Source organism: Cibotium barometz, chromosome 10, assembly GCF_041138505.1.
Source record: "Cibotium barometz isolate CiBa-2024 chromosome 10, ASM4113850v1, whole genome shotgun sequence".
Lineage (NCBI taxonomy): Eukaryota > Viridiplantae > Streptophyta > Polypodiopsida > Cyatheales > Cibotiaceae > Cibotium > Cibotium barometz.
Genome location: NC_141055.1, coordinates 51,505,551 through 51,519,062, shown reverse-complemented (window position 1 = coordinate 51,519,062; position 13,512 = coordinate 51,505,551). Strand labels below are relative to the sequence as shown.

The 13,512-nt window shown below is 46.7% G+C and overlaps 1 protein-coding gene across 1 annotated transcript in view; it reads right to left on the bottom strand.

Annotated features, from left to right (window-relative positions):
* Positions 1–13,063, bottom strand: part of LOC147635036 (small ribosomal subunit protein uS8-like) — a 50,287-nt gene extending 37,224 nt beyond the window's left edge. Inside the window, exons 1-2 of the mRNA XM_086803465.1 lie at positions 12,892–13,063; positions 12,326–12,486 (exon numbers count right to left, since the gene is read on the bottom strand). Coding sequence (XP_086659591.1) covers positions 12,326–12,486; positions 12,892–13,024 — 294 coding nt within the window. The 5' untranslated portion in view covers positions 13,025–13,063. The remainder of the gene's footprint in view (positions 1–12,325; positions 12,487–12,891) is intronic.
* Between the last annotated feature and the right edge of the window lie 449 nt (positions 13,064–13,512).

Below are 13,512 nucleotides of genomic sequence, written 5' to 3'. Positions count from 1 at the left end.
ACCTTCTGCTTGCATGTGACCTATCTCCTCGAGAACCATAAACATGTTTCCTCGAGAAACCTACGACCTGTTTCCACGTGAAACCCTTAGGCCTGTTTCCCTTTGAAACCTTTATCCTGTTTCCATACAGAACCATTCACAGCACCTTTCAACAACAGTGCCAACAACGGCATACATCTAGTTACCTGTTCCCTCATGAAACATCTGGAAACATAGAGATGCCCATAATTGTAGGTCCCTCTGTTCCTTTCCAGCAGGAAGAAAACAATCTGCTCCATGAGCATGCAGCCATGCGAGCTTGCATCACTTCCATGCCAAGAAACACATCCAAGTGACCTCTACTTGCAGCCGGAAACCCAAGCACATAGCTGAATTTGCAGCCAACCAAAAACAGCCCATAAACAGTCCTCGAACTGATCTCAAAACAGTCCCGGAATTGCTCATGTTCGTAGCCACATGCACTGCCACAAAACAGTCCATAAACCCTTTCCAAAACAGTCCTGAAAACCAAAGCAAAGAGAAGCTGAAAGTTCCATCCGTTGAACACCATCGACATGATGTCTATGTTCATGTGTTCGGAACGACCAAACACCAAATTGATGACCCACAAGTATGTAGGGGAAAGCCACACGGCTGTGCACTTCCTGCAGCCGCCTACAGTCCTGTGCCTCCTTCCAAGAGAGGGAGAGAGAGAGAGAGAGAGAGAGACAGAGAAAGAGAGCGCAGTCCAGCCCCTCCAAAAGCATGTGAGCCCCTCCAGCACGCAGCCCAACTTGTAGCAAGTAAGGGAGAGCCCCCACATGCAGTTCAGCCTATGTGCGCCACCTGCAAAGAGCCCGACAGCCTGCTGTTCGACCCTCTGTTCAGCCCACGTGCAATCCAGGCTGACAGTCGCCAAAGAGAGAGAGAGAGAGATTCAGTCGGCCCTGTATGTACTGCAGCGCAGCCTCTTTCCAGAGAGAGAGTGCACACCCCCTCCTCTGCTGCAGCCCTCCGAGTGCCAAGCGAAAAAGGGAGAGAGAGAACATGTGCCACAGCTTCAGTCCGTCAGCCCCTCCCAGAGAAAAACGCGCACACCCACAGATCCAGCAGGCGGCTCCCAAAAAGCATGAGATAGAAAAAGACACATCTGGTTGTTCTCCTTCAGTTTGGCTTCATCGCTTGCAGCCAGAAGGTAACTTTTTCATCAGCGTTTCATTCCTACTTGAGTTTGGATCTAGGCGGCCTGTTTTTTCAGGACAGCAGCCCCTCTTTGGCTGCGTTTTCCTCTCCGGTGGACATTCCCTTTTGCAGAGGGGGATTGTGGTGGTTCAAGCTTTGGTGGCACCCTTGGTACCTGTGGAGGACACTTCTTCTTCTTCTGAGATTGTGCGTTTTTTCTTGAGGAGAGCCCAAGCTACAGTCCTTGTTGCACCCTCTTACAACATATTCCCAGGCCCTGTGTGGCTATCAAATCTGCATTTTTTGCTTCCCTCTTCTGGTGGCCTCAAGGTTGGAGGTACAGTCGACAAAAGCTTCTGCATTTTTTTTTTGCTACAGGAGGATTTTCAAGTGCTGTCCAGCCTCTTAGGGCTGTGTTTTGGTGGAAGGAAGGGACCTACATCAGTGTTTTCTAATTTGGAGAGTTTTTTATCTTATGAGGTTTGGTCCTATTGGTTGGATCAATGATGACATCTTCAGATTTGGCTCTCGTACCACTTTCTTGTTATTTCCTAGATGAGGCAGACAAGTTGGATGGTGGTAACTTTCAGTCATGGAAGTTGCAGGTTACTTCTATTCTCAGGGAGTATGGTTTGATGAAGTTTCTCTCGTACAAGAATCGGTGCTTGCCGGATCTTGCCTCTGCGGAGGATGTGTTAGTGGAGGAAGACTGCTGACAGATCTATGCCTTTCTCCTCCTAAATTGTCAGGATTCGGTTCTTCGACACTTCATCTATTCCCCTGATGATGCTTCTACTTTCTATGTGTGGCAGTTGCTTTGTGACCTGTATGGTGATGCCACTGATGGGCATATGGTTTCTGCTTCTGGGTGCTATGCAACCGGTGATCTTATGGATACTTCTTTTGGAGATGTTCCTGCAGAGCGAAGGATAGTGGGCTAGTTCTGCTCATTGCATCTAAGGAATTTGTTTCTCTTGTTGCCTTGCCTTCAGTTTCTGTGCATACTTCTCCTTGCCAGGATGATATCTCTGGTAATGTTTTTGAGGAAGACAGCGAGCTATCTTTGCTCACAGCTTCTGAGGGGGATTTGTCTCCTATTGCTTCGCCTCGGACTCTTTCTTCAACAACCAGTGACCAAGATGTGTTGTTGGTCCCTTTCCCTTCTATGGAGGAGCCTGCTTCTACGCTATGTGATGCTATTGAGGAGGCTACTACTACTTCAGTTACCACTACTGTAAATGTTCCTATTTCCCTTACTCTGTGTGAGGATTCTGGTTTGTGGTCAGGTGTGTCCGTGACCATGCCTCGGACATAGTGGTACTTCCAAGGCTTGAAGGATTGCGATTTGGATTTGGTTGGGCTTGTGGAGTCCTAACATCAATTTTCAGAGGGAGCAGTTGAGTTCTTACATCTGGCAATGCCAACCTTCGAGGAGGATGCTATTGTACAGCATTTGGCTACTCTTGGTACAGAGTTGGTGCAAATGGACTCTATTTCTTTTGAGGGTATTATCTTCTTGGAGCTACAGGCTTCTAGGGATTTCTTTGGCACTATGTTTACATTTGGGTTTGGCACCGATATTTGGAGCAGCACGACACAACCTACATGGTTGTTTTCTTCTAGAGGAGCAATGTACCTGGAAGCTTGTTCTGTTGCTTTTGTAGCTGAGTTGCTGTGGATATTGCTTGTGGAGATTGCTTGTGGAGCTTTCCTGGTACCTGTTGTTGCTGCATTCTTTTGTCTTTGATAGAGGACGACTTCTTCGGCTTCTCGGAGTTTGTTCAGCATCTGGTGCTGAGAGGGGGTGTTAGCACATTCATCCCCAGTTTCTGCCCATTTCTGGTGTCCCTTTTGCTGTGCCCTTGATTGTGGGCTGGCCACCCCTATTTTATATATTTTTCTGGGATTTTTCCTAGCCCGTATGAATTTTTCCCAATCGGCCAGTTCATTCCTCCAGTCGGCTAGCTTCAGTGTCTCCGGTCAGGCAACACTCCCCACCTATAAATAGGTGGGCTGGCCTCTCAGACTTGTATCTTGCCTTGTCTATCTTTTGCTCCCTCACTTATGAGACTGCTTGTGTCTCTTGCTTGGGACTGTACCACTTCAGTATATTCAGCATAGTTGCTCGATATCTCTCTCTCTCTCTCTCTCTTGCACTCTCTATTCAGCACACTCTAGTGCTCTTTTGCTTCCGCTCTGTGCACTCTTTCACAAGGTGCTGGTTGGCTGGATTAAAACCAGGCGACTGTTTATAATAAGCCTCACGAGACCTGAAATATCAGCATTTAATGCTAATAAACCTTGCGTATCACACTAAGGAGTGCTGGCCACTATGCGCCTCTGTTTTTGGCTGCTGGGCAGCCTGTGTGGGCTGCCCCACACCTGGCCGACAGCCCTCTCAGGACTGGATACCCTGTCGGCTGCCTATCCAAGGGTCCTAGGACTGGCCTATAGCCCTTCCAGCCCATCCCATGGCCGGTGGGCACCCAAGGCCTTCCTGGCCCCTATGGGGGTGGTTCTACACCTCCCCCATGCCCACATATCTGTCCTTGGGGTAGCCCTATGGGCTGGCCCCTTTCCTATATGCAAACCCTAACTGTCTACATAGTGGTCTGGCATCCAGTATCATACCAGATACACAGAACCACTGACATCATTCCAGAGGGAGACTAAGCACGGACTGGCACTATTTCATATGCAGGACAATGCACACCTGACCTTGGATGCATGTGCAGGACAATGCACACCTGACCTCGGACGACTGGAGTGGGATCCTGGCTGACTCGTCTCGGACTGGGCTCACATGGGACCAGTTTTTCGCCCCAGGCCCTACACCTTCTGTACAAATATGTCCACGTGGCATCCAAGTGCGGGATGCACGTGACATTCCCTTCTGCTTAACTTGACGGAAGCTACATAGCCTCCAAATAATCTGTCAATAACGCCGGATAGTCATCGAAAAACTTTGTCAAGCCATACCGCTTCGTGGGTCCCTCGGTCCTGAAACTTTGTGAGGAACTATCTTTGTCTTCGGCCTGAGCCATGCTTGAAGCGGTGCAAAAGGATCTGTTTTGGAACCATAACTTTAGCTTCATCAATGATATTTCGTTCCGCCTCTTTTTTAACTTCTGAAGGGATCGGACCTGCATATGGCTTTAACCAACTGACATGAAACACATCGTACATAGTCCAACTCGGAGGTAGCTTTAACTTCATTGAAACCTCATTAATCTTTCTCTGGATGGGAAAAGGTCCGAAGCTCCTGAATGACAACTTTGGCCATCACTTGCCCACCTGTTTCAACCTTTGCTTCATAATCCGAAGATACACCCAATCACCTTCCGAAAACTTCATATCCCTTCGGTCTTTATTGGCCTGTCGAGTGTAGGCCTCTTGCGCTTTAGCCAACCTGTCCTTTACTGACTCCAGAATCTATTGGTAAGACTCCGTCAATCTATTCGCTCAATTACTGAAGACGAGGTCCTGGTCAATAGCGACTGGAATGGTCTTCCAAACGCTGCCTCATATGGAGTCCTGCCAATAGCTGAAGAAAAAGAATCATTCAAAACAACTTGAACTAAAGGCATATATGATTCCCACTTACCTTGTTGATCGTGGACATAACACTTCAACACATCAAAGGCCAACTGGTTGTAGATTTCAGTCTGGTTGTCTGTCTGTGGGTGAAATGCACTGAAAAAATTCAATTTAGTACCAAAGTTATCAAACAATGCCCTCCAAAAATGACTGGTAAACTTGGCATCTCGGTCTGACACTATGGTCCTAAGAATCCCGCCAATCGGGTACCAATGCCGAATGAGAGTCGTAACTGCCTGGTAACAGAGTCTACCTGTGAGGATTATGTTGTTAATCTCTCATATTGTGTACTAATTACTACTTAAGTACTTAACTTAGAGAACAAGAGATTTCAAGAAAACACTTGAGAGAAGATTGAATTTAATTAGTGCTGAATGAATCTATTCTGATGTAATTAGTGCTGAATGAATCTATTCTAATGTAATTAGTGCTGAATGAATCTATTCTGATGTAGTGCTGAATGAATCTATTCTGATGTAATTAGTGCTGAATGAATCTATTCTAATGTAATTAGTGCTGAATGAATCTATTCTGCTGAATGAATCTATTCTGATGTAATTAGTGCTGAATGAATCTATTCTGATGTAATTAGTGCTGAATGAATCTATTTTGATGTAATTAGTGCTGAATGAATCTATTCTGATGTAATTAGTGCTCAATGAATCTATTCTGATGTAATTAGTGCTGAATGAATCTATTCTGATGTAATTAGTGCTGAATGAATCTATTCTGCTGAATGAATCTATTCTGATGTAATTAGTGCTGAATGAATCTATTCTGATGTAATTAGTGCTGAATGAATCTATTCTGATGTAATTAGTGCTCAATGAATCTATTCTGATGTAATTAGAATGAATCTATTCTGATGTAATTAGTGCTGAATGAATCTATTCTGATGTAATTAGTGCTCAATGAATCTATTCTCATGGTGTAATTAGTGCTGAATGAATCTATTCTGATGCTGAATGAATCTGCTGAATGAATCTATTCTGATGAGCACAAGAGGTCTCTTGTATAGGAGATGAAGAGACACATTTGAAGAGGCATGTCCTTTAACGAAAGGATATGACCATAGACGAAAGGGTACAACTTTAGGCTAAGGGATGTGTCTATTCGATGTAGAGGCACAACCATTCGTCGAAGGGATGTGGCTATTCGATGAAGAGGTACATCCTTTGGCGAAGAGTCGCAACCAGTCGAGGGCAGGGGTTCCCTTGGCTGGTTACTCTTTGCATCTGCAAAACAGGAATCAGCAATGAAGAGAGAATCTGATACACACATACGTCACAATCGTGACATTCCCTCCCATTTAAAATAAAACCCATGTGTCAAATGATAGACATCCGTTTGTCAAAGAACTCCTGAAGAAGATTAGGGTATTGCTGCATGTCTTCATCTGTTTGCCAAGTGGAATCAGACTCATCCAAATCCATCCACTTCAAAAGAAATTTTGTAATCAACTTTCTTCTTGTTTCCTTCTGACGTACGTCAAGAATTACTTCTAAAACAAGGATAATGTAACGCGCGGAAGCTCTGGGAGTCTTCTTTCAGCCCTAAACACTCTTGGAAACCTTCTGATGCAAAAACGCAAGTAGAGAGAGAGTAGAGAGAGAGAGTGAGAAGTGCTGAAAATTCAGTATATACTATGGTACAAAAAGGTACATATCTTTGCAGCCCTTGGCTGCCTCCTTGAAAAGGTGATAACACACCTAAAATCTGCCCTAGACTAGGATCCTACTGACTCAAACCCCTAGTGGGTTGAATGCCTAAGACATTGAGCAAGGGGGCTATTTATAGCCCCTTGGAGTACATGGGGAACTGGCCGACTGCTGGTCGGCCAGTTAATAATTCATTAAATTCCATTTAATGCAGCCGACTGGACCTCTTCTATTTTCCTTGATGCGCCTACTGCCGCACCCTCTGTCCTGCAGCCGACAGCCCTCTGGTACTGCTGACGTCAGCCTCCACGCAGCCGACAGCCTTCTGATCCATGCTTTGCTCCAAGTTCTGCTCCATGTCCATCTTCTACTGGTTCATGGTCTTTATCTGCTTGCCCCTTCTGGATTTAGTCTTGAGAAGGTCCATGGCATTGCTGATGCACATGACATCCCCCTCTGCTAAACTTGATGACGGGAATCCAACCTGCTCTTGGATGACTGTCATCATCCCAATCCTGTCCTGAAGTCCCTCTGTCATCATCCATCCCTGGCAAACCTTTTTCCCTGAAAATCCGATCTGCTCTCCAAACCACTCTGTCTCTGATGAAGATCTATGCATCTGGTCTTCCTCTAGTCCACAATCCATTCCTGCCCTGACTCTGAACACCGTCTTGGTCTTCGTTCCTGGAACTGAGTCTGGCACTCTCACATCACCCTTGGAGGATCAACCTCCCTTGGGACCGTTCCCTTAGAACCTATCTGGCTCACGGAACTGCCATCCCCATCTGGCACTATGGAACACCACCAACAAACCTCCTGGGAGTTCTTCCCGCTTCTGTGCTCCTCGCCTTGGGCTTCGAATCCGTGTACTTTCCTGTACCTTGGACCTGTACACCATCATCTGGGACTGAATCAGTGTTTAGCTTTGCTGAGCCTGATGCTCTGATACCAATGTAACGCGCGGAAGCTCTGGGAGTCTTCTTTCAGCCCTAAACACTCTTGGAAACCTTCTGATGCAAAAACGCAGGTAGAGAGAGAGTAGAGAGAGAGAGTGAGAAGTGCTGAAAATTCAGTATATACTATGGTACAAAAAGGTACATATCTTTGCAGCCCTTGGCTGCCTCCTTGAAAAGGTGATAACACACCTAAAATCTGCCCTAGACTAGGATCCTACTGACTCAAACCCCTAGTGGGTTGAATGCCTAAGACATTGAGCAAGGGGGCTATTTATAGCCCCTTGGAGTACATGGGGAACTGGCCGACTGCTGGTCGGCCAGTTAATAATTCATTAAATTCCATTTAATGCAACCGACTGGACCTCTTCTATTTTCCTTGATGCGCCTGCTGCCGCACCCTCTGTCCTGCAGCCGACAGCCCTCTGGTACTGCTGACGTCAGCCTCCACGCAGCCGACAGCCTTCTGATCCATGCTTTGCTCCAAGTTCTGCTCCATGTCCATCTTCTACTGGTTCATGGTCTTTATCTGCTTGCCCCTTCTGGATTTAGTCTTGAGAAGGTCCATGGCATTGCTGATGCACATGACAGATAATATGGTCATCTTCAATTTTTGGTACGTATGAAGATAAGTCTGGAACAAGCAAATCTCCTTGAACATACTGCTTGAGCCAAGAAATGTGAAAAGTCGGATGAACCTTCCCCCATGAAGGTGGAAGTTCCAACTTGTAACTGACAACTGAATTTTTCTGAAGAATCTTGAAAGGTCCATAGAAGCTAGGACGCTGAGGACATTCATACCACCAGTGATCGCCATAACAAATTGTACAGAGGCCTGGACGACTAGGTTGGGATGAAGTGGCAGTCGATGAAGAGGTTTGCTGTCCTGAAGAGGTATCTCAATTGAAGTTGCGCCGATCATTGCTGTGACGGTCCTGTCGAGACCGATCTAGGTTTCTGCTGCCAGAGGATTCGGCTTGAGAGGATCCTGCGTTTGACGCGGGAGCTTGCCCGGAGAAGCGCGCCCGGAAGGACTATTGTCCAGAATATGGTCGCCTAGAGTTAGGTTGTCCAGCATTGGGATGCTATGGTTGGCTAGTCCCATTGGGTCAATTCCGCTAGTACGAACGGGCGCCGAAGGAAAAGTTCTTGGGAGGACGCTGGTAATCACTAATGCGCTCGACATACGAGATTGCTTCATCCAGGGTGGCAAGATTGTACTTATGGACTTCGTCTTGGATCGTGGGTTCAAGCCCGTCAATGAAGCTGTGAAGCTGGTCAGAGGGACTAAGTGTCTCTATCTCAAGAGCCAGTTTTTGAAACTCTGAGATGTACGCAGACACGGAGCCAGTTTGACTCAGGCGGCAGAGAGAAGACCTGGCATGAAAGTTCGCATTTGCAGGCTCAAAAGCCTTGCGAAGAACACGCCGGAATTTATCCCACGTCGGAGTAGACTTGCCATCTGAAATCTTGCGTCGCCACCAAAGGAAGGCGGTATCTTTCAAGAGGGTGCTGGCCAATGCCACCTTTTTATTCTCGGGCAACTCAGTATTTGAGAAATAAACCTCCATCTTGTAGAGCCAGTGATCGATTAACCGCTTATCACGGCGACCATTGTAGGGCTCAAGCAACTTGATATCCATCTTTCTTGTCTGTGCTGTGGTCATTAATTTATACAAAAGTTTGAGTTCAACATTGTCTACCTCGGTGGTCGGATCGGGGGGAGTTGACGGATCGTCCCGCTGGCCCACCGAGGATGATGACGATGTTGGTGAACGCGATTGACGCGCCCGCTGTGACTTCCTGGATCCCTCGCGCTGGTGTTGGTTCCGTTGTTGCATGTCTTCCATTTGTGATCGCATGGATGCCATTCCTTCGAAAAGGGCCCTTTGCAAGTCCTCCATCTGTTGTTGAAGAGTGGTCATCTGCAAGGCCTCCATCTGTGGATCCGGATCAGCGGGTGACACGTTGTCGTGCGAAGTCGACATCCGGAGAACTCAGAGAGAGTACTGAGGTGAAGCAGGAAAGGTCCACCCAGGATGTAGGAAGAGAGGAACAGCTGCTGGAGAGGCAATGACGGGATCCGCGTACTCGAAGTCGGGTCCTCCACTTCATCGGGATCGTCCTCGGGGCAACTTCGTCTCAGCCACTTCCTCGTTTGGTTCCGCCAAAGAGCTGGGCACCGGAGATAATGGAGTATAATCGGGGACGAAGATCTCGCAGTAGAATGTCACAGGAGGGCGCGTGGAGAGGATATTGCGGAGGCCATCCACACTGCACTCTGGAAGAAAATGTGCCAACTGAGGGTACCGAGACAGGAAGTACTCGAAATGAGCAAGGTGCAGTGGCTCGCAGGTGAGGAAAATAGTCCAAATCGCCCAAGTTTGGGGTTTAGTTGCATGCGGGCTGCTGATATGTATGCGGTACACCTGTGAGGCCGAGGCTGCTGGGACAGGGGAGTTCAGGAAACTTGGAATCCACCCAGCATCGGCGGGAAGTGGCACCGGTTCCAGAGTGGGGGCACGAAGAGGGCTGTGTTCGGGAAGGAGAGCCTCGAGGATCTCGTCGATGTAACTCAGGTAGTGGATGTTCATGTAGGGCTCCTCCAGAAAATTGTCCATGAAGCATGCATGTGAATGGCAAGAGCGCGGGACACACAGCGTAACGTGGGCAGAGCCGGGAGAGAGGATGGCAACGAACGTGCAGTAGGCAGCATCCTGACAGCCGGGAGGTTAAGTGGCTTAGGTGACCAGTCGACCAGCAGCCGACCAACCCTACAGCCCACCAGCAGAGCAGCGGACTAGGCATTAATCTAGCGGCCGACTAGGCATTAAACTGGCAACCGACTGGGAATTATGCAATTGTGGGCAATCTCAGCAGGCCGACTGCTCATTAAATGCAATCGTGGAGATATTCTGCAGGCTGACTGATCATTTGCAGCAGTCGACCAGCAGTAGGAGATCATATAAAAGCATTGCCTCAGTCCCGCACCATTCATTCAGATAATTCAGCAAAGTGCAGAAAGCTTAAAGCATCCAATCGACTCCAGGCTATTCGAGTAAGCTCCTCTTTACATTCAGCCAGCATATGTGCAGTCCTACAGCTATCTGGACTTGCATCAGTGGCCAGAAGAGTATTCAGCAGAGCCTCGGATTCGGTGGATACTCAGCCAACGTACGGTCTTCCTCGTCCTTGCGTTGAGCATTCACATTGCTTGTTTCTCAAGCATTGGACCCAATACTGTGTCGTCTTCTACATTCTCATTGTCTTCTCTCTCTCTATTCTCTAAATTGGATGCTAAAGATTCTCACCACATAAAGGTATAAAGAAGGCCCTCTTGTGTGTTATCACAGTCAAGCTCAGTGCATGTAACATTACATAGGGACTATTTTGAATCAACAAGGTCATGTAGTTGCCTAGAAAAGTAGGAGATTGCAGGCATCCGAGCTTTCTTTGCGTATGTATAAGAAAGCACTACTTAACGTTGTTCATGCTCTCACTATTCTTTCTAGGGGACCATGTTTCACTTTCAGATTTTGCATAATCCTCGGAAGAAGAATGTAGTGGAGATGCTTTGTGGCTGTCGTATTAACAGCATCTCATCAAGACCTCTGCTTATGTGTGGTGAGAATCTTATTAGAGCAAAAGTGATGGATGAATGCCATGCAGCTCCTTCATTTGGTCCCCAAGGTAATATGTGCCCATAAAGAACATAGGCACATGCACCACCTTCTATTCGTGCCTTGTGTATATCATACTTGCATCATCTTGTTGTATTTTAAGTGAATAATCAAGATCTTACAAGAAAATTATAAAGCACAGTGAGTAACTGTTTCAACAGATTTCATCCTTTTCAGTTGCCCGGATAACGTACACACCCCGCACACTAATACTGTAGGATAGCACCAGATCCCCCAGACCCTCATCAAATATCTGCAAGACACCCATGATAACACCCTGGGCCCCTCTACACCATTGGACTATAAGTAAGAGATGATCAGTAACCTCTTGAACATGTATAGAATGTCCATTTTAGGGAAGCTCCAGAAGGACAGATACCCTCCAGTGCAGACTGCTCAAACGCCATCCGGATTCTGGACAAATCTGAGTCACGAGCTCTGAAGCTGATGGGAGCATTTTCGAGGTGACTCCCACATTGTGCAGGAATGTACAGAAGCTTCCAGTCACTTTTGGGCCCCAATCACTTTTGGGCCCCAGGCACTTTCTTACAAGACCCCAGTTGAGTCTAGGCAAAAACAAGAATAAATGTAGCCTCCCTCCCACCAGCCACTCATATAAAGAGCGCCCCTTCATCACAGCTCTTTCCTCTGCAAAAGTCTGTAATCAGGCGTGACCAATATACTTCTATTTTATGTATACAGGCATCTCAGGGACATCATTACCATTTGTCTTTTGTCAGTGCCTACCTCATATAGGTTCCAAAAGCTACAACCGAAGGAGCCAAAAGCCTATTGTTTTCTAGCTACTTGGAGCAGTCCCGATGTTGGATAACAATCAAGGCTCGATTCACAGAGTTCCAGCAGAAGCGAATCCAGCTGCCATGGCAGCAGCTCAATGGCAGAACTGGGGCCAGAAGTTGCAAGCGTGTTCAGAACCTCCACGCCCACTTGTTGTTTTGAGCCCACCCAGTGGACACCTTTTTTGCAAGCATGCCCTGGCTGAACGCAAGGGGGTTGCTCTCAAATTTTTGACCCGCGCTGGCAGGACTCAAACCAGATGTTTGATATGCTAATTCTCTTGTATTTCCATTGCAGCCTTTTCCTTTGGCCCGTGACTGAACTGGTGGCTGGACATGCAGCCCCACATCACCACTTTAGCTGTGTACCTAGCCTAAGAAACCATGAACAAATCCTTGATCTTGAAAAAACTTAGGAAATTGATCTAAGAGAGATGACTAAGTTTTCACTGAGAGAAGCACAAAAACCAATTTTTAACCTGTCTCATGGGTAGAAGCCTGTCTGTCCAGCGCCGTATCTTCGACACTCCCACTTCGTAGCGAGGTGTACAAGCCCCAACCTTATTCAGTCTTCCATGGAGTTCAACATGCAATCTTCCAACTCGTCCCTCCTCTTCGCGTCTGATATCCCCAACAAAACCTGTGCATTTGGGCATTGAATCCACATACGCTCTTAACCCATCTGAACCCCTAACGCTTGATATATTAATCTTCTAAACAGACCCAAAAATAATACTAGAGACCCAAAAATAATGCCATCAACAGATGAATGTCTGATCGACAGAGCCTTCACCCTGAAAATCCCAAAACCCTAAACCCATAGGTCCATCTTGTGAACGGAAAAAAGTCAGATCCCGTCATGAAGGCCCAAAAACAATGTAATCATCCCAAAAATTACATTTGAATTTGATCTCACCCAATTCTAAACCCACTGAGCTTCGCCGAGCATTTTGGACTGAAAAATCCCACCCTTATGCCTACTCTGAAGAAATAAGAGCAAGAAAACAAGAGAAAGGAAAAAAAAAAAAAGGGAATGAAGGCTTACCGTGCTTCTGCATCACCGAGAGAAACTCTTGGAGCAGGTTGGAGGTGGGCTGAAGGACCACTTGCCGTTTGCATCGCCTCTCCGCGTTGAACATGGTCCTGAGGGCATCATTCAGCACACTGCTCCTCCCCATTCTTCCTCAAATAAACTTAAAAACAGTCTTTAAGTTCTAAACGTATTTATTGAACCCACCTAAGAGTAGCTTTAAATAGGGTCCCGGAGCCTTATTAATTCAGATAGAATATTCCCTTACATACTATGGTTTTTCTTTAGTTTTAAATAAAAATTTGGTCATAGTATAAATCTCATGGTGCCTTTCTCTCTCTCGTCAGATAGATCATATTTGGTCTCTTGGGATTGTTCCTACGACGTTAAAAGGGCTTCTTCATCGGGTGTGTGGGTAAATAAACAAAATGGGCTAACCTTTCTATCACCCAATGTGTGGTAGATTGGTTAGCTCATGGAGTTGTTATTCAACACGTCTTGTGTTCGAATCTCACTCACGTCGGATAGATCATATTTGGTCTCTTGGGATTGTTCCTTCGACGTTAAAAGGGCTTCTTCTTCTTCTTCTCACGCACACACACAATGTTACGCCATGGGCATAATAAGTGGCCAGGT